This window comes from Idiotropiscis lumnitzeri, chromosome 7 (genome assembly GCF_059441095.1).
Source record: "Idiotropiscis lumnitzeri isolate Australia: NSW breed Sydney's pygmy pipehorse chromosome 7, RoL_Ilum_1.0, whole genome shotgun sequence".
Lineage (NCBI taxonomy): Eukaryota > Metazoa > Chordata > Actinopteri > Syngnathiformes > Syngnathidae > Idiotropiscis > Idiotropiscis lumnitzeri.
The window spans coordinates 7,080,633-7,101,043 of record NC_142397.1 but is presented as its reverse complement, the minus strand read 5'-3'; the positions used below and the strand labels follow the sequence as shown (position 1 = coordinate 7,101,043).

The 20,411-nt window shown below is 43.0% G+C and overlaps 1 protein-coding gene across 2 annotated transcripts in view; it reads right to left on the bottom strand.

Annotated features, from left to right (window-relative positions):
* The window catches only part of npas1 (neuronal PAS domain protein 1), a 48,197-nt gene that overhangs the window by 7,470 nt on the left and 20,316 nt on the right, over nt 1–20,411 (bottom strand). The window contains exons 4-9 of one of the 2 annotated variants that reach the window (XM_088301351.1): nt 14,042–14,109; nt 11,054–11,143; nt 2,841–3,021; nt 2,645–2,760; nt 1,384–1,580; nt 506–612 (exon numbers count right to left, since the gene is read on the bottom strand). In XM_088301351.1, the coding sequence (XP_088157477.1) occupies nt 506–612; nt 1,384–1,580; nt 2,645–2,760; nt 2,841–3,021; nt 11,054–11,143; nt 14,042–14,109 (759 nt within the window). The remainder of the gene's footprint in view (nt 1–505; nt 613–1,383; nt 1,581–2,644; nt 2,761–2,840; nt 3,022–11,053; nt 11,144–14,041; nt 14,110–20,411) is intronic. The other variant, XM_088301352.1, reaches the window with a different exon arrangement.

Below are 20,411 nucleotides of genomic sequence, written 5' to 3'. Positions count from 1 at the left end.
CGATTTAATAAAAAAAAAAAAAAATACAAGGCAAAAAGTCATAAATAGAATAGAATAAATAAAATCAAATAAAAAAACATTTCAGACTCTTAATGAGTGTAAAGTTGTTAACTTAATGGGCAACTACGAAACATCCCATATGAACCTGAGACAAGAAGATCCTGAACTGTCAGACGAACGACCATTTATACTCATTTTTATCCCTTTGGAGGCTTCAATTAAACTAACAGGCATGTTTTGGAGAGCTGGGAGGAAGTACTGAAAAACACACACAATCACGGGATGAACATGCAAACTCCATACAGCAAATCCCAGAGCCGAGATTCATTAATGGTGACTGCTGCCCATGCACACAGACCAACAAATCCAAAATTAAATGACCTTCTCAGTAGAGGTTATAACTAGCAGTTCATAGGGATGACAGCAGAGGGCGCCAATGACACCAGAACAGAGAAGATTCAACAGGCTCTCCTTGAAAAGTGTTTGTGTGTGTAAGTACACTTACAATCTTCATGGCTCTGCCTCAGATTCTCCAGATCCTCCACATAGATGAAATGGTAACAGGTGCGTCCCACCACCTCGGCAGGCGTCAGGTCCATATAGTCGGATATCCTGCAGGCATACATACGTCAGTCATGCCGTCCACAGAACAAAAGGGGACAATTCATCCATCCGTTTTTGAAAGCACTTGCCCTCAATCTGGATTTTTGGCAAACAGGCAGGGGTGCCAACCTGGAGTGGTGGTCAGCCAATCACAGGGTCAGTATACACAATCAGCCAATCACACACAATTTTGTGTCCACAATGGTCCTAATACACATTTGGAATTGAGCTGAACATTTCAGTTCAAATCAGCATTGAGATGTTCAAAGTCCAGCACTTGACTTAAAAAGTTCATTTTTTATGAGACATGAAAAGATGAAGTGACAGAGCCACAGATTTTCAGATTTAACGTAATACAGATTAATATATGACATGTATGTTTAAAAAAAAAAAAGCATGGACCTTAAAGAAATAAACCCCTAATAAATCATAAAAATTGGAAAAAATTGCAATAATAGTTCATTATGATTTTTATTAATTTTTCAAAATCATTCAGCCCTAATTTGGAATATAGGAGAAAGCCGGAATACTCGGCGACAATCGAGGCAAGAGCATGAAGAACATTTTGACGCCACTCAGTCATACAAATGTATTGTACTTGAAGGTTAACTCCAACAGAACTGACTTAAAATTAAGCTGCCGCGATAACATTCTGCACAGTTTGAATATTGAATTCAGCGATTCTTTTGCATACCACTAGAGGGAGCTCACATACTACTAGCGTTACCCATGTCACACTTTGAGAATCATTTTGCTAACCACAATTAAATAACACTTCACCTGTTCTCGCAGTATGTGACCTGCAGGTCCATGTTGACCCTGAAGACAAACATGTGGCTCTCCATGCGGACCTCATTAAGTGTGGACGGGGGAAGCGTGTGAGCCAATGCCACCATCCCTATGGGCCGGGGCATGGAACGTGCCGAGCCAGGGACGATCGCGGGCCGGTAGCGGATTCTGCCGGTTACGTGGATCACCTGAAGATAAAAAAAAAAAAAACACAACAAGAGGGAGACAATTAACACACGGTAGTATGATTGGATCCAAACTAGCGAATAGAATCCCACTGAAGCCGAAGAATGCAGCAGCTCTGGCTTTGCGGAGCAATAAAAGGCAGCGCGCAGCTATTCAGTGTGAAATAAGGTCAAAGCAATAAAACACGGTGAAAACGACCATCTTGACACTGCTGTGAAACACTAGCAGAGCAAAACAAAGTGACAAGGCGCTGCTTGTAATTCCTTCATGCAAAAACAAGGACACGGAGGACATGGCATTAGGTACACCTGCGCAATCTAATGACATCCCAAAAGCACATAAAAATGCTCCGTTTTGACTTTGAATGCTCTCCCTGTACCTGTATAAATTTTCTCCGGATACCTGGTAAAAACATGCATGTTAACTTCAGTGAAGTCCCGACATTGTCCATAGGTGTGAATGTGTGTTTGACTGAAACTGCCAACTAACTCTAGACCAGGGTGTGCCTCGCTTGTAGCCCAACGTCAGGTAGCTACAACTGGGGGCGGCAAGGTGGCCGACCAGTTAGCACGATGGTCTCACAGTGTAGAGGTCATGGGATCGATTTCTGGAGTGTGTGTGTGTGTGGAGTTTGCAAGTTCTCCCCGTTCCTGCGTGGGTTTTCGCCAGGTACTCCGGTTTCTTCCCACATTCCAAAAACATGCATAGTAGGTTGATTGAACACCCTAAATTGTTACTCGGTATGAGTCTGAGCGTGGATGGTTATTTGTCGATATATGTCCTGCCATTGGCTGGAAATCAGTTCAGGGTAAACCCCGCCTACTGCCCGAAGACAGTTGGGATAGGTTCCAGAACCCCTGCGACCCTGGTAATTTTAGCAGTGTTTGGTAAAAAAGAAAAGCAAGATGCAAGATTTTTGATTCAACCCAATGAATACTAATAACAAATAAATGTTATAATAATATTACTGTTGTAAAAGTAGATTTTTTTTGCTTGATTGGAAGTCATAGTGCACCTAATGAAGCTTCCAGTGTTTGTGGATTTTATCAAGGAAATAATGAGTGACCTTGTATCCGGAGGACTTGACGTGCAGCCCCCTCTTGGTGAGCGTGGACTTCATACGAATGAAGAAGCCGCGGTCGGGAGGTTCATCAGCAGGAGAGTGAGGACTGGATGGCGCTGCTGAGGATTACAGAGCACGAGATTAATCACGGCGGTTCATCTCGTGCGCTCGCAGTCATTACCCACGGCGCAAACCTTACCGCTGGGTTCGGGCGTGCCGGCCAGGGAGGAGGCGGAGGCCGAGCTGGAGGGCGCGCTCTCGGGGCCCACTTGGCAGCCGGCCTCCGCCCGCAGGTGGGGCCTGATCCCCAGCCGCTCGGCCATCTCCACGTGGTCGGCGGGGTGGATGTAGTCGAACACGCTGCTGCCCGTGAGCTCCACCTGAGGGCGGACACGCACTCTTGTTGACAAAGAAAAACCAAAAAAAACCCACACACTGAACACACACCCACCAAGACAAATCAATATGTGTTATGACAGGAAAATGAAAACCTTGCTGTGGGTTACAATTCAACAAGGAGTGTGGCGCTTGTAAGACATTGCCCCCCCCCCCCCCCACACACACGTTCCAAGTCTCAGAGGAGTAAGCGACGACGGTATTACTCAAATAACCAGGCCAAGATAAAAATCAATTGTATGTGCTGATTAAAAACGGTTGAACTCTAAGTATCTCCGGAGGTCGCATCACTATTCTTCTTCTTCCCCGCCCGTGTCCCACCCTGCTCCTTCATTTAGTCGCCGCCGGCAGTCCATCCCGGCAGGCATAAAGAGCTCATAGCACCCGGCGTGATCCCATCATCACAATACATCATAGTCAAATCTCCAATCATTTAAAGGCAATAATGGCGCCGCTCTTGCATGGCATCCATAAAAGCAGCACAATTGGAGCAGGTGCGACTCGGCCCGATGCTATGCGCCTAAATGAATGTGTGTGCGTGAGATGTACACGCAGTTTCCATTACATTTGTGAAGGTGTGCGTTTGTGCGTGTGAATGCGCGTGCCAATAGCATTCTATCTGATAACGCCGTGGCTGCAGCAGCCTCACACCCTTGTCTGTAGGACACAGCCATTTATTACCGGATTAGAGCCATTTACTGCGGGCTTTATGGGAGCTTCAGCAGGCCCTCAAGGACAGCCGGAGAAAAGCAGCCATAGTGTTGGGGTGCAAGCATTGATGGGATAGGTGTTGGGAGTCTCTGACATACTGGTGGATGACCACTTTTTTTTGTTGTTTTTTTTTGCGTATTTTGTTGTTGCGATATAATATGCACGGAGTTGTACCAGTTCTCCGGCTCGTGGGTGCAAGTACTGAAATTGGCTTTTGCCCCTGTGGGGTCATGAAGGATCCTTTGACACAAATACTAATTACAGTGGAGAGCATGCATCGAATTGTCATAATACACCATTAAGGCGCTGATATTGTAATTATCATACGTTCAATTTCATATCTTATTATAATAGTATATATATTATTATAATATTATATATATATATATATATATATATATTATTATAATAATTTATATATATATAAATATATATATATATATATATATAATAGTATAATATTATATATATATATATTATAATATTATATATATGTATATTATAATATTTTATATATATATATATATATATATAATAGTATAATATTATAATATATATATATATATATAATCTCTAATCTCGTTGCACACTTGAGTACAATGACAATAAAGGGATTTCTATTTCTATTTCTATATATTATAATATATATATATATATATATATATATATATATATATATATATATTCAATCCACAGGAAAACAATTGTGTTGCACCATAAAACACTTTTTCATCAAAATATCAATAGTTATAGCAGAAGAGGAATGATGGTGGGATGAAATTTGAAATAGCAAGTTAAGAAATAAAAGGTCAGTTTTGTCCCTAAAGCGTTAGATGGCGAATTTACTTTTTAATTTACACCACAGTAGAGTTGCACGCACCCATGACCGTCACCGTTGGCTGAAACGTAATCATAACAATAAAACTACAGTAAGAATAGACATTTAACAAGCCGAAAATCAAAGTAATGGCAACAGCTTTCGGGATTAGGCGCCTCATTTTTATACCACTATAACTCAAAATTGAGCATTGCTATAGGTAGAAATGTGAATAAAAAGAAATTCAGAATGTCATTAGATTGTGGAGGTGTACCTGATAGGGGTTGAATTGAATAGTCGACCAGTCAACTTGTTGACCTTACAACTCCAATCAACGTTTAAACCAGGGGTGGGCAAACCTTTTGATTGGTGGGCCATAATGGGTTCTAAAATTTGACAGAGGGGCCGGACCAGGAGCAGATGTTTTGGTGTTTTGATCACCTCACCTCATTGGAGAAAAAAAAAATACATTTAATTTTAAATAAAAATGGACAAAGCATTACAACAAAATATCTGTGTTTGACATACCAGAGTATTTAGAAAATAAAACATGAACAAGGTTTATTCATTCAATTTTTTTTCAAATTTGGCGGGCCGGATAAAACGTTTAACGGGCCGCATGTGGGCCCCGGGCCGTAGTTTGCCCACGCCTGGTTTAAACTATGTTTAATCCTTGAAGTCGACTAATGGCTGTAAAAAATGTGTGTCTAAACATCCACGGACAACAACTGTTAATCAACTTTGACACTTCCTTTCATCATTTTGTCAACTACAAAAAAATCTTGCGTTTTTCAACATGTAGCATTTGAAGTTGTGGTAGATGTCAACAAGTATTGAATATATTGCCATGACTAAGTTATATTTAGACCGAACAGCCTTGTTGCAAAGGGCAATTAATTACCTTATTAGATTTCATTCACATGTAAACCAACTCTGAAATTAGGCCAAACGCAATATGGATTTCCTTTAAATGCACAGCACCGAGTATTAAAAGGTGTATTTCCTCTGGATGAATAAGACACAGAATTAATTATCTTCATTAAGATGAAAAAGAGAGCTCAGAAGTTGAATTGACTTCTTTTTGATTCCAAACAGACTTATTCATCCTAATTAAACATTTAAAGTTTTCATCAAGCGGCTCGAGACGGACATGGTTTGGGGGGGATGAACCTGGATTTCATGCAAGGGGAATTTTACTCACACACATATATACAAATATATACACACACACACACACACATATATATATATATATGAAATGCAAGGACACTAAGTTCAGTGTCGCTCCACTGAAAGCTACAAATTCCCATCGTCCCTTAGAAGTATTGAAGACAACAATAGAGACAAACAGGACCTTATGGGCTTTACGGTGAGGGGGCAATGGAGGGGGGTGGGCTTAAGACCTACGTGAATACTATCACTCCATCACTGGCAGGAGGGAGGGATTGAAGACAGAGATCAGACAGAGAGGAGGAGCAGACGCAGCCACATTGAGAGGATGAGTCAGGCTCAGACATAAAAAACAGGTATAGGATGTGGCGCGCGCGGTTGGGGTTGGGTCTGCGACGTGAGGAGAGGCCCAGATCATTCAAGTGCGTGTGTACGGCGAGACAGCCTGTTTTTAATACCATTGTGTGTGTCATTGTTTGCGTGCCCTGCGCAGACATGCACGTGCATGTATGTACTGGGATGAGAAGGAGGAAGAGGAGATGAAGAAGAAGGAGTCGGAGGAGGAGGTGGAGGTGGAGGAGAGCAGCGAGCAGGGGGGGGAAGGAGAGACATGATATAAATAATAGCAAGGGGGCTTTAATATGTATGAGGCATCCGGGCAGTGGTCCACAACACACTCTCAGTCCTCACTGACTGATGGGAGAGGAGAGAGATGCGGGGAGGGAGGGCAAGGGGGGGGGGGGGGTTAAGGAAGGGGAGTTGGGGGTGGGGGAGCGGGGGCTGCATACTAACCATTCCCAGATCAATTCTCCTCTCCTCCCTGGTCCGAGCATCCTTCCTCTCTTCTCTTCTCTTTTCCCCATTTAGCCCCCTCCCCCCCCTCCCCGTACGTCTCTCCCGCTTCCAATTTCTTTGATTTCATCCATCCGCTCACCCTCCGCTGCTTCCCATCATGCACTCCGCCACATGGTCTTATTCCTGGCCAGGGGGACCCCGGTGAGAGGAGCAATGATACGAGTGGGCGTCTTGGGAGTGGGAGGCGGTGGTGTTGTAGGGGGGGCGGTGGGGGGGGGGGGGTTATGTGACCGGCCGGCTGTGCCCTTGGTCAAGGTGTGTGACCTGGGCTAAGCCGGTTAAGCATCCGCCCCCCCTGTCAGGGGAGGGACCCGGGGGCAGTGAGGTCAGACGTCAGGGACGGGAGGCGGCGGGGCGGCCCCCCCCCCCCCGACGGGGGGCAACATGCCCTCTAAAACAAACCACCAGTTACACACTTGCACTCGTTTGTTTGTCCGTCCTTCCTCTGTCTCCCCTGTGAGCGCCTGCACTCGCCAACAAAGTGTGTGCGTGTGCGTGTGTGTGTGTGTGTGCCAGACTTACCTTTCCCTCTCTGTCTTTTCTCCATAAACACAGCAGCACACTGCCACTAATATATCCTCCCTCCTATCATAAAGTATGCAATTTTTTTTTTCTGCAAGGGGGGGTGGGCAGGGTGGGTGGTGAGGGGGTTTTGTCAGGTAAACGCGACGTTGTATGCTCAAGGTTTGGGGCGTAATCTGCGATCATAAATAATTTCATTAGAATGCTGATGGCTTAGGTCCTGTTTGAGGAGACGTGATGGGTTAGGCCATCTGCTCAGCTGATAAGAACAGCTCTGTTTTATTAGCATCTCCACCCAAGCCCGGCTGTCTTGTTTACCTCGCCAATCCCATGGCGAATTTCCTTCCTGACGCAAGTTTAAACTCTATTTACACACTCGTAGTCACTCGCTCATCTTCTGCCAGCGTCTCGCTGTCGATTTCCCTTGTTCCCCCGCTTGCTTGTCGCTTTTTTTTTTTTTTTTCCCCGCTCATGCATTTTCTGCTCTGGACATATGTGTCATATATGTGAGGGTCAATCCGGAGCTTCAAGGTCTGCTTCTCGATCGGCTAAGCCGTGCTCTCTTTCCAATGGGACTTTGATTTGATGTTAAGGAGCATTTAAAGGGCATAAGGTGTGTTCTTCGTGTCTTTGGTTGGATTTACACTGCAGGCCCAGGTGCGCCTTTCAGATTTAATGCTTATATTTTTTTTTGGGGACTGTCTGAGTCAATATCATCAAAAGGTGCCTTTGAACCTTCTGCAATTCACTCCCCCGAAATCGGAGACTTTAATTTCTTATATTGAGTAGATGATGTGCTGATAGAAATGCACATGAGTTACATTTTGCCACGTTTTTATAAATCCAAATAAAAATATTTGTATTTTATGAGCACGTGGTGGACCTTCACTCACTGTGGCAACATGAATCAGTTAGCAATCTGACTACTGTTTAATAAATATATTTCTAATTTCTGACAGGTTTTTATTTCTCTATGACAGAGCGATTATTAAGCTCGACAACATCCAACTAAACACATAATGTGATGAAACGGACAAAACACAAGGGGCAAAGATTTATTCCGCAACTAATCCAAAACAAATCCCACTTGTGCGTTTATGTTCCGCTCGCATTGGCATACATCCGATTCACGTCCGATTTCTATTCACAGTTGGAAGAAGCCTGATTGTGAAGCTATCCGATTCCATGGAGCAAAAAAAAAAAAAGAAAAAAAAAAAATCCAAATTGTGCCACTTGGAGCATGCAGTGTAGATCCAGCCCTTGAGGAGGAGGACAACATTTAGCACCTTGAAAGGATAGCCTGCTGGCTTTTTATCGAACAGACATTCAGGCAATCAGAAGGGTGCCACCGACAACACGGCGGGCCCCTTTTTCGTTCCCAGCGCAATTCTGACACAAAGTGCAGTCAAACTGTATGCATGGGTGGGTGCCGTTTTCTTTCTTTTGGTATTTTGCTTGACTTTGCACAGGTCAACTTCTGTTGAATGGGGCGTTTGCGCACGGGATGAAATGTTGCATCTTCCCGGCCAATTGTGGCGACATCCCTCATTTGAAATCAGGGCGGATTGACATGGCCAAAACAGAAACAGACTCGCTGCTCCGTGCATGATATTGGCACGCCGACTGCAAGATCCCCACCTTGCGGAGCGTGTTATGCGGGCAATTGGAGCCTTATTTGCACCAAAAGCGTGTGGGTCCGTGTGTGACAGCACCACCCACTAGAAGCAATCCTCCCCCCCCCCCACAACCACAATAGTCGTGCCGCACAAGTCAGGTTGGTGATAATTCTTCCAAAAGTTAAAAAGGTATCTTTAACACATTGAATGCAAAGTTGATGCCATCGTGAGACTTTCCATGATTCGGCTACATTTCCATTATTTCCTATTGGAAAATAATTTGAAAATGATGAAATTTGATTTCGACCAACAAAATTGTGGTTGTATTGCACAATACACCAACAATGGAGTGAATGAAAATTTTAATAGCTGATCATCTAATAACGGAAAAAAATCGTTTCAAATTATTGTAAAATTATTGTCCAATGGATGATGGTTGACATTACTCCTGCCTACAGGACAAAGTCTGTCACAGTGAAGATCTGTGCTATAAAAAAATGTCTCTAATAAAAGCCTTTTCAGTAGTTATGAACAACACTGAGAATATTCTTACACTCTCAAGCAAAATTGGATCACAAGATAAGGCGGACATGAGATAAAGGACAAGCGCGAGCCAACCACAGTGACCAATGATCTCTCAGCCCATACACGGCGTGTGATTACTTTACTGAGATTGAGGAAAAAAAAAAAAAAATCAGCTTATTTAACATGGCCGCCCGCAGACCTTCAATCACAGCCAATCCCCACAATTAAAATGACTCTAATTTTACATCCATTATTGTCGCGCACAGCTCATTTCCCCCTTTTTTTCCCTCTCCCTCTGTAACACACTGACTCCTTCTCGCTTTGAAACATTCCTCCCTTATCACACCTCACCTCCTTCCTCCACAGCCCCTCTCTCTCTCTCTTTCCTCCCGACTGTCTCTATCTATCATGCCATCCCCCTTGGTGTTTTTCCCCCTCCCTACAATCAATGTGGCTTTTAAGATGCCTATCGATTTGTTCCCCTAGACAGGCCCAGCGTGCCGGGGCGACACTTTGATTGCTGGGCCAGTAATTACTGTTATTATTTATGCATCTGGGCAAAATGGCAGGACTTAACATTCACAGTACAAGAGGCCACAGGCAATCAACAGAGGTGAGCACCTGGAGAGCGAGGGAGCGAAGGAGAGAGCGGCAAGGCTCTGAGAAGAGGGGCGTGTGCGAGGGGTGGGTGCCGTCAAAGACGCGTGCGCACGCACACATTGTATGCACAGTGCGGTACAGTTCTTAAGAAATGGATTAGACCACCACCTTATGTAAGGTTCAAACCAAAATTAATATTAATGCTGAAACATAATGATTATTGCTGCTATTCCATATTTCCAAAAGGTTTAAAAAAAAAAAAAACTGGGAAAACAAAGTAAATCAAATGAGACAGCAGAATTGAATCAGTTCTTCTGAATGTGTGGAGTTCACCGTTGAACGAAGGATGTGCGGTTGGAAAACCGCAGTTGTTTGTTTACATTCAACTTCATCTTGTAACATGGGTTGCACGCAGGCTGTGATTACAAGATTGTAATTCCAGCATCCCGGCAAGAAAAATGAGCTTTATGATCTCGGTGTCCTCATACGAAAGACTTCAATCTTGCTCCTCACGATCATCTACTAACAGCTTCACACAGCATGTGGACGGTGCAACAAGGAGAGAATAAATCTCGTCACCTCCTCTATGTTAAATGTCAATGTAGAAGGAACTCTTGACAACTTTAGTTAGAAAATATATATATATATATATTTTATCTATTTATTATTGTTTTATTCTTAATACTTGAATTAGCGGCATTTTTTTTGTTCTACACATAAAACTGAGTTGCGTTAAGTTCTACTAATTGAAAGTTATGTTTAACTCATTTAATCCCAGAAATTTTCACCAACCCCTCAATTCCAACGTTTTTCTGGATTTTGACTCATTTTGCGAGGCCAACTGAATATTGTGTTCTAATGCTATAAAAATGCGAAGCTATGACGCAAAAAAAGGCAAAGACGTATTAATACGTCTTTGGGAGGTGGGGACTACGTTTTTAAAAAAACGATATTTATGTCTTAAGGATTGAATGAGTTAATTAATTTCACAGAAAGGGGGACTCCCCATTCCAGTCTAGAGTTCACAGAAATTGAAAAAGTGTGGACGTGTACATGCATAAGTTCTATTTCTGGGGGAAAAAAATTAGGTTTCACACGAATGAAAGATTAATGAAGTTGACTGAATGAATGATGGTGTGTGTGGGGGTGTGTGTGTGCGTGTGTGTGGGGGTGTGTTTGTTTGTGTTGAGTTGGCCTTACCTGCGAGAGGCCCAGGTAGATAGAAACTGTCTCTGAGATGTAAAGAAAACGTCCCTCCTGGCTGACCACGAACACAAAGCCGTCCAAAGACTGTGCACATACAACACATGCACACCCCCACATACACCCACACACACACACACACGCAGAAACACAAAACCAAAGGCAAATAAGACATCCAAATTAGAGCAATTAGTGCGTATCGAACAAATTAAAATGGGCGAACAAACAACTTGTCACCCCTCGGCCCTTTCTTAATTCAAAAGTACACACGCGCACCCACGCACACACACACGCACACACCCCCGCACACACACACATGGTATATAGATATATGCAGCATATGTGATGGTAAGCTCATGGACGTTAACAAGATCTGCATTTCTTGTTCTAGGCAGGCTGAAATGACAAAAATGTTCCCAACAAGTATTGAAAACGTGCACAGTTTTACACACGCACACACTGAAAGATAAAGACAGAGCAGACTCAGAGCAGTATAGTGCATAGACTAGAGCTACTTCAATCAGATCTAATGAACTCACAACCAAAGCAGTACACTGTATCTCTTGACACACACGCGCGCGCACACGCACACACGCAGAGGCACATACATATGCAGACAGCAACAGAGACACAGATAAAACCAGTCATTACAGTCTGCAGTGAGTCTAATGAGAAGTGAAAGGTATACAACCAGCCTATTAGAGAGGACTGCTTCACAGAAAAATATTAATCGTCATAACAAGCTCCCACAAAAACACAAACATACACACAAACACACACACACGGATAGCACCAGTTCGCTGTAAAGAATTATTTGCTTTTTTGGCGGGCTCGGTGCTTAAAGTGGCAGCGGTAATTTATGCAAGTGACACATCCAGTATGCAAATGTGTGGCCGCGCGGGGTGTGGGGAGTCGTGTGTCGTGGCGAGGAGAAAGCCAGCCGCCTGAATGTCGGAGAACTAAAGTGCAATTATCAGGCTATTACGGCCGCAGGACGGCTGGGGAGGAAAGAATCATACAGTTTTTTTCCTCTTCCGCAGCGTTAATTTGATTTCTATCTACGCCGCTCCCTAAGTCTCCCATCCCTCTTTAAAATGCCAGAGCAAGCGGACGTGTGCTTCTTTATTTTATTTTTTTCCACAAACTGTCTCACTTCTAAATTCCCAACCTCTCTCCACCTGCTCCCACGCCTCCCTTATTGCATTCCTCCCTTAATCCGTGTAGTTCCCCCTTATCCCTCGCTGCTCCGCTTGCTCTTCCAAATGGCATCTTTCCCTCAGCCTCCTCCTAATCTGCGGTGTTACCGACATGCTGCACCTCAACCCCCCCCCCAACCCCCGCGGCCCCCTTGCGCCACACTCCTCAGCCTACAACTCACCTGTGCAAAATGTACACAGGTCAGCTAAAGACGTCGTCCGAGCATCTGAAGTTCATGGCTTAGTGTTGAGACCATTACCTCATTCACTGTCAGCCCAGGTAAAATGAAAGTACGTCTATATCCGTCAATGGTAGCGAATGAGTTAATGTCTCGGAAAGATCGTTGTGAAGATGTGTTGTCGGATATTGCGGGAGCGGACAAAATATGGGCGAGTGACGCATTGACTTTCGCAGTCCGCAATGATGGGAGCTTGAAGTCGATCAATCGGCAATCACGTGATTTTGGCTTCAACAACACGGACAGTTTGTTGAAATCAACAGGTAGTGAGTTCGGGCAGCAAACTAACGGCGGTGCCTCGAGCGTGCAGAAATTGCAAAATCCAGAAGTCAATTCTCAAATATAATAAATGCACGCCCAGCAATAAATGCAGGTTTGATGACGGGGGGAAAAAAAATACAATCATCCAACTCATATCTCTCTGAATCATCACCATCATTTCACGTTCAATCACATTCGTCCCGCCACTGGCCACACCCACCCCGACTCACATATCCAATCACAATTTGTGGACATCTTTATAGTCCAACTGGCAGTCAGATCTTATGAAAATCTTGGAACACTGATGTAACACAAAGGCAAAACTTTCATTCTTGCACTTTTTAGCAAATTTCATTTAATCAATTCATGTCCCTGAACTTGTTTTTTTGCCATTGAAATAATTTTTCTTTTTATTATTTTATATATATATATATATATATATATATATATATATATATATATATATATATATATATTTTTTTTTTTTTTTACAGCACATCCGGTTTTTGAGATATATTCACTTTTGGTTTTTGAGTTGAATCTCTAAAAGCTTGCACAATATTGCAATTTATAGCTGTGACACTCTTTCAAAAACTCAATAAAAAATATTAATGCATATATTACTATATTGCATATTATAATATTATTGTTAGAATTATATTTACTATTTTAAATTAAATCAATTTATTAAAATGATTTAATAATGAAATCCTGATGCGTTTGAGCAGATTCGGAATCCGATGCAAAAATACATCTAAGTTTGCTTCCATCTCTGATAAAAAAATAAAATAAAATGTTGATCAGTGTAATTTTTATTGTCTATAATGACTAGCGACTATGCAGCCGTTTTGTATACTGATTTCTTATTTAAGTTCTACAATTTCTGACAGTTTGCGAATGTGATCGGATGACCACGGATCTTAATGTGATTGGATGAACAGGTCAGGGGGTGTGGCCTAACAGAGTACGACGGGAATACTGAGTGAGCTCGTGTTTGGCGGTGCGAACATAGAATAGACAACTAAACAAAAATATCAATGACATCATTTACTCTTATTTAACTCATCTATCATCAAATACACAAAAAAAAAAATCAATAGCGTTACTTTACATATTCTACATACACATTTTAACTTCATGCACAAATAAAGTGGCTCTTCTGTCCATTTTTAAAAATCAAAAGTAGCCCTCGAGCACAAACGTTTGGCCACCCCGAGCTATAGGTTTATCCATCCTGCGAAGTGTTGCAAGGAAGGCGGCAAGGAAGATGTGAGTGTTGCGGCAGTTACCTGCAGGAGATGCGCCCCCAGGTGCTGTTCAAAGATGTCAGTGGCTAGAGAATGTGAGGACCGCCTCACTAGGAACAAAAAAAAAAAAGAAAAGAACACACATCAGGAAGACATACGGCAAACTGAAATCCAAGCCTCAGCGCACCTGATGAGTTGGTGACAGACAATAGACTAGAATTTAGACTAGCGAAGAGCAGGTCTAAATTGTGGCGCAGGTGTTGTAACTTCATTTTGGTGGATGTGATCGAGCCACAGGCGGACAAATTCATTCAAATATTTAACAATTGTGACTCACCAGGCCCTGGATAATTGAGAATCTACACATATCTTTTAGCAATGATAATTGTTTTTTTTTATTGATTTAGTGACAAGATTGTAAAAATGGCTTAGGAAACTAGGCAGGCACGATTACGTTTTTCAAAGACCGACTGTCTGCACCCTGATCACAAATACCAAAATCACATTAGATGACCCGCACCAATACTTCTATGGTTCCGGCAGGTGTAAAGTTGAATCTACTATCCGCCAGCAACTTGACTGGTGTGACGGGCACACGTCAAAGGAAATGTCCGCATTACACCATGGATGTGGGGAGTTGAGCAAAATACCAGAACAAGTAGATTTTGATTTGCGTTGGCACAAAAATCAGGAAAATAATATTTTTACGCTCAGTGCCACTGAACAGTTTATGACTATAGAGCACTGAATCTTCACGTAACATTTTCCAACAATTTCCCTCTTTACAATCTTGTGGACAATTTAGCATGAAACCACCAATTAGTGTGCACCATGCTATTTGAAAATCAATTTCTTTCACAAATAGAATTGTAAAATTGTAGAACTGTCTGCAACCGTGCGCCAATATAAGTGCGGGTCAATGGAGAAAGTTCATTCTCAAGGGTGATTTTTAGTTCCAAAACTGTTGCTTTGCACGTAGCCGAGTCATAGGAACAAATTGTGTTAGCCAAAAAGTTCATGGTGAAGAGTCAACAACAATCATGACAATTTAGTTTGAAATTTGGGGTGGGGGGGGCACAATGTTAAGTTCAAACTGGACCCATATAAAGCAATCACTGCATGCGCACAACCCCTCAAGGTGACACCGAAAAACTATTCCGAACTTGGAAGTTTCAGTTAAGTAGCGGGCAGCGTGGTGGATTACTGCATGGCACGACGACTTCACAGTCGAGAGGTTTCCCGGTCGAATCTTGGGCAACGTTGCTTCCAAGGTGCACACGTGAGCAATTGCACACCGCTCTCGGCGCACAGCAAACGTATGCAGCGCATTAAAAAAAAAAAAAAAAAAAATCCAAGCTGAGTTGTATTTACATATTGTATTTTCAGATTCTCCTCATAAAGAGAAATTGAAAAAATAAATAAATAAAATGAAATAAACTGAAATGCAAGGTGAACAACAAGTCGTGTAATTATTGTGCTCGGACAACACAAGGCTCTTTTGCGGGTTTCAGACGTCAGGTGACTAGAAATGTTTCTGTTTTATTTAATGACACGTTTTCCATTATTTTTGAGAGGACAATGTGGGACCGTATTTATGCAAATGCATGCATAAATATATGCAAATAATTGAGACTTAATTATGCTTAAAATGACCTGTGTGCTAAAATAAATGTAGGGCTGATTTTATATGTGTCACAAATGTCTATTCAATGGTCTGTTCTATTTTGATATAGAGGAGGTTTGATTTTTTTTATTTTGGAACATATTTACGTTGTGCAACTTATTATCGAAGGTTTTGGACAAGTGTGATACTGGTTTGGCTGCCCTTGTGCATGTCTGATGTTGCTCACGGTGATCCACAGGATGCTCAGGGAGTTTGTATGAATGCTCAGTCACATGAAAAATAAGAAGGGACATTGCTCTTGGGTCAAACCGTTGTGTGTGGATTTGAAATTCTGTAACTCAGTGGTCCCCAACCTTTTTTCCACCGCGGACCGGTTCTTAATTACGCCGTCATTGTACGGCACGATACAAGTCTCAGGCGTTAGTGGCCACTACTGGCTAGCAGCTAGCCTTTAGCATTAGCAACAAGTACCACCTCTCATCAACCCCAACACCGGTTGCCGGTCCTCGTAAATTATAAAATTTAACTTATTTAATCCCAGAAATTTTCACTAGAGAAAACCCCTCAATTCCAGCATTTTACCGGATTTTGACTGATTTTGCGAGGCCGACAGAAAATTGTGTTCTAATGCTATAAAAACAAACAAAAAAAAAAAGGCTAAGACGTACAAATACGTCTTTGGGAGGCGGGGACTACGTTTTTGAAAATTTATATGTATGACTTATGGATTGAATGAGTTAACTAGCAGTTTGTTAGCATCCTAAATTAGCGACTGAATTTGATTTTGGGTTGATGTTGGAGGCAACTAACAAAGATGATCCGTTGCACAACTAGTCACGAGTCCATCATCATTGGATGTAATGGAGAGAAGGCTCAAATCATAAAAAAGTTGGGTTTTTTTCATCTCTTTTGCCCGCCGCTGCCCGGTCAAAAGCGGCCCACGGACCAGTACCGGGGCCACGAACCTGTAGTTGGCGACCACTGCTGTAACTGGTCTGTTTGTGTGAAGGATAGTGTGAAAGCTTGTTTGTCCCTCTGTTTTGGCGACCTGTCAGGGGTGTATCCAGCCTCTCGTCAAAAGACAGCTGCGATACACCCAAGCTCGCCTACGACTCGAATAAGGACGCAAGCTCGACAAAGTGGATGGATGGTTAGGACACATTACTTTCATAAAAGTAAAAAGAATACTTTTAATGATATACACTCCAACTAAATTCACGAGAGAACAGGCGAGGCGAATATCAGTCATGCGTGGGTGGCATCAAGTATCCCTGAAGACTCAGCACATTTTGTCATAGTTAATTACAACGCAATATCTAAAGAATAGATAGCATTTTTTTTTTTAATTAATTAGCTAAGGAAATTATTGCACGATAAGTCCGGTTTGTGCTCGTTGAAGGAGGAACAGAGCGGCAATTTTTTTTTTCTTCCTTTTTACAGTTGATGCCAAAAGCAAGAACAGGGGGAGCAGCTTGACATTGCGGAGCATATCGAACATTTGATATTATGTTTTAATTCGATTTGAAGGCTACATGCACGCTTCTGAAAACCTTGTACACAAAACACAAATGGGATTCCATTTCTTTTGTGGGGAAAACTTTGTGCAAACTAAATGATAATCCACCCATACATTTTCTATTACAAATGTTCTAATGCTCGCAAGTCAAAGGAAAAAAAAAAAATCGTCTGAACGACAGCTCATATCTAAAAAAAAAAAAAAAAAAAAGGGTGAAATAAAAAAAAAAAAATACACAGAATGAACAACAAAAGAATAAAAAACATTTTGAAAGAAGAAAACAAAAATTTTGAAGAATACAATCGGATGCATGCCACTCAATCTTTCAAACACCATGACACACAAGCACACTTTCACACACACGCACACACACACCCCCACACACACCCACACGTCTGCTTCGCCACTCTTAATGCATCCCAAACACAAGCTATCAGAGCTGCTTGGTGCCAAAGTGGTGCTGTTTACCGAGGCAATTACAATACAAATAGAGTTGGAGGTGGTTAGGCAGGCGGTTGCGGGTTGCTGGGGGGGTTAATACATCGAGGCGGAGGGCGGTGGGGATGGGGGTGTAGGTTTGCAGGTTGGAGATAGGTATGAGAAACGCAGCAAGGCTAAGACAAGGAAAAAGAGAAAACACTAAGCAAGGCGAGAGTGATCACTTTCTTCCAAGCCGACGCGGGGCACCAGGGGGGTCCTCGGTGACGTGCAAGATTAATTCACCAATCAGTCGTATTTACTGTTTTATGTTGGGGGAGGGAGGGGATACGGGATGCTGGGTGGGAGGGTAAGGATAATACCCCCGCGAGTGTGTGTAGACCGTATGTGGGGAACTAATCTCACTTCAACAGGGTTGCTTTTGAACGGTCTGTGTGTGTGTGTGAACATTAGAGCGTGCGCATGACTTTAGGAATCATCGGACAACAGCGCGCGTGTGTGTTTAGGTACGTGTGTCACTGCAAGGCTGAAGGAAATCAATACACGTTATGACAGGAAAATGAAAGCGCTGCTCTGGGTTACAACTGAACACGGGCGGGGAGCGGAACACACACACACACACACACACTCGCACATTTATTTATATATTGGCCAGCTGCCTGCTTGTGATGTGAGTTCAGTGAATAGAAGAGGGAGGCATTCCATTAGAGTTAAAGACGCACACACACACCTCAGGAATACACGCAGCAATGATTTCTCATGCACAGAACACACGGCAGCCTGTCCTGTTCTTAAACACACACACACGCACACGCACGCACGCACGCAGAGTTGCCGGACAAAGCCACAGTGGCATTGTGAGATTGGGGTCCCCCCTGTGTGACTGTGTGAATATAAATAAGGCAAGTCCATTCAGGGCTGTGAAAGGGGGTCTGATGCTGGGACCCTCCAGCTTCGCCAGTCAGTGCCTGGAAGGGGAGAGTTGGCGTTGCGGTGGGAGGGGGGGGGCATGATGGAGAGTGTGCAGGAAGCAGCACCCATCATATCACAGCAATCTAATAGGTCACACATTGACATGCAGCATGTGTGTGTGCGTGTGTGTGTGTCATGCGTCAGATCCCAGGAGGAGTGAAGGTGATGGCGGGTGATCAGTAGTGCTGACTAGTGTCAACATGGCGGAGGAAACGCTTGATGTGACACGAGGCTGGGGAGGAGGGGGTGGCGGGTGCTGGCGGTGGGGTGGACTCGAGCGGAGGTGGTGGGGGTCTGATGGATGAGTTTAAACTCACACTCACAAATACACAGAGGGCCATTTATTAAAGACTGCCAGGGTACAATAGGGCGGCCAGGAAAGCAAAACAGTGGACACGCTGTGTGTGTGTGTTTCCACAATCATGTGAACATGTGAAGAGAGGGTCCCACAGCAGTGTCGGTATCGCGCTCGGAGAACAAAGATCCTTCTGTGGCGCGCTTGTGTGTGAACTCCGACTTTACATGGGAAGATGATTCAGTGACTTTGATGATGTGCGGATGATGAACATGAAATTGCTCATTGGATTAAAATGTCCATTTCCATCCAGACAATTCTCTGAAGCATCTTCATGACGACAAAAAAAAAAAAATTTCTAAGAAATGATTTTGTTGGTGTGATTCTGAACCGTGAAGCACAACGAAAGAATTGTCCTGCTTGTCCAGAGCGTGACAATCGAATTTCATGCACCACTGAAGTAAACTAAATGTAAAAAAATATTTGGTAACACTTAATTTGAAGTTGGTTCATAAGACTGTCATAAGACTGTCATAATCATGACTTGATGTCATGACCCGTGTCGGTCATGTCAGGTGTTTTTGTCACGTTCCTTTTCCCATGCCATGTGTGTTTGTTTTGTCAGCTGAGTGGGGCGTTTCCCCTCAGCACTCGTTCCTCACCAGCCACGCACCTGTTCCCCGTTACCGTCACACACCTGATCCCCATCTGCTCACTTAATGACTGGACTATTTGAACACCTCATCCCGACAGCTCGGCGTCGGGACATTACTCCCTTTACGGACTGTCACGGCCACTCTCATTCTCGCTCTCGTTCTTGCCCTCGCCCTCGCTCATGCCCACGATCCCCAGTGTTTGTCACGGTCCTCGTTACTTGTCATTTTTGTTCTGTTTAGTCACGTTTAGTTTGTCTTTGTCATTTCGCACCCTGCCACGTTGTTTGTCCTCGTTTGATTAATTTAATAAATTCCCTTTAGCTTACCCTTTTCCCTGCTTCCTCGCATTCTGGGTCCACCTCCTCCTCGCCCACCGGCGATCGATCCTGACACATGACATCTATCATGAACATGAATGAATCCTTATGACAGATGCCATTGTCATTCCATAACCCTTAACCGCAACTTTGCATCAAAAGTGACATCATTTACAGAATGATACTCCCTCATTCACTGCCAGCCCAGGTAAAATGAAAGTACGTCTATATCCGTCAATGGTAGCGAATGAGTTAATGACATCTGTCATAAGGATTCATTCATTCCCTCTAATCTCGTTGCACAATTGAGTACAATGACAATAAAGGGATTTCTAATGTTCGTGACAGGTGTCATGACATGATTATAACAGTCTTATAAACCAACTTCAAATAAAGTGTTACCAAATATTTGAATTCATAATCAACCCAGTCCAAATAGAGACCGAGCCCATGCTGAGTTGTTTAAAAATTTGGGTTGAAGATTTGACCCTCCACGTTGGGTCAAGATTTTCATCTAATATGGCGTAAACACTACCCATACTGATGAATTAAAGCTACCAAGAAATTTTAGCTGGTTATCAGTATATAAAAATC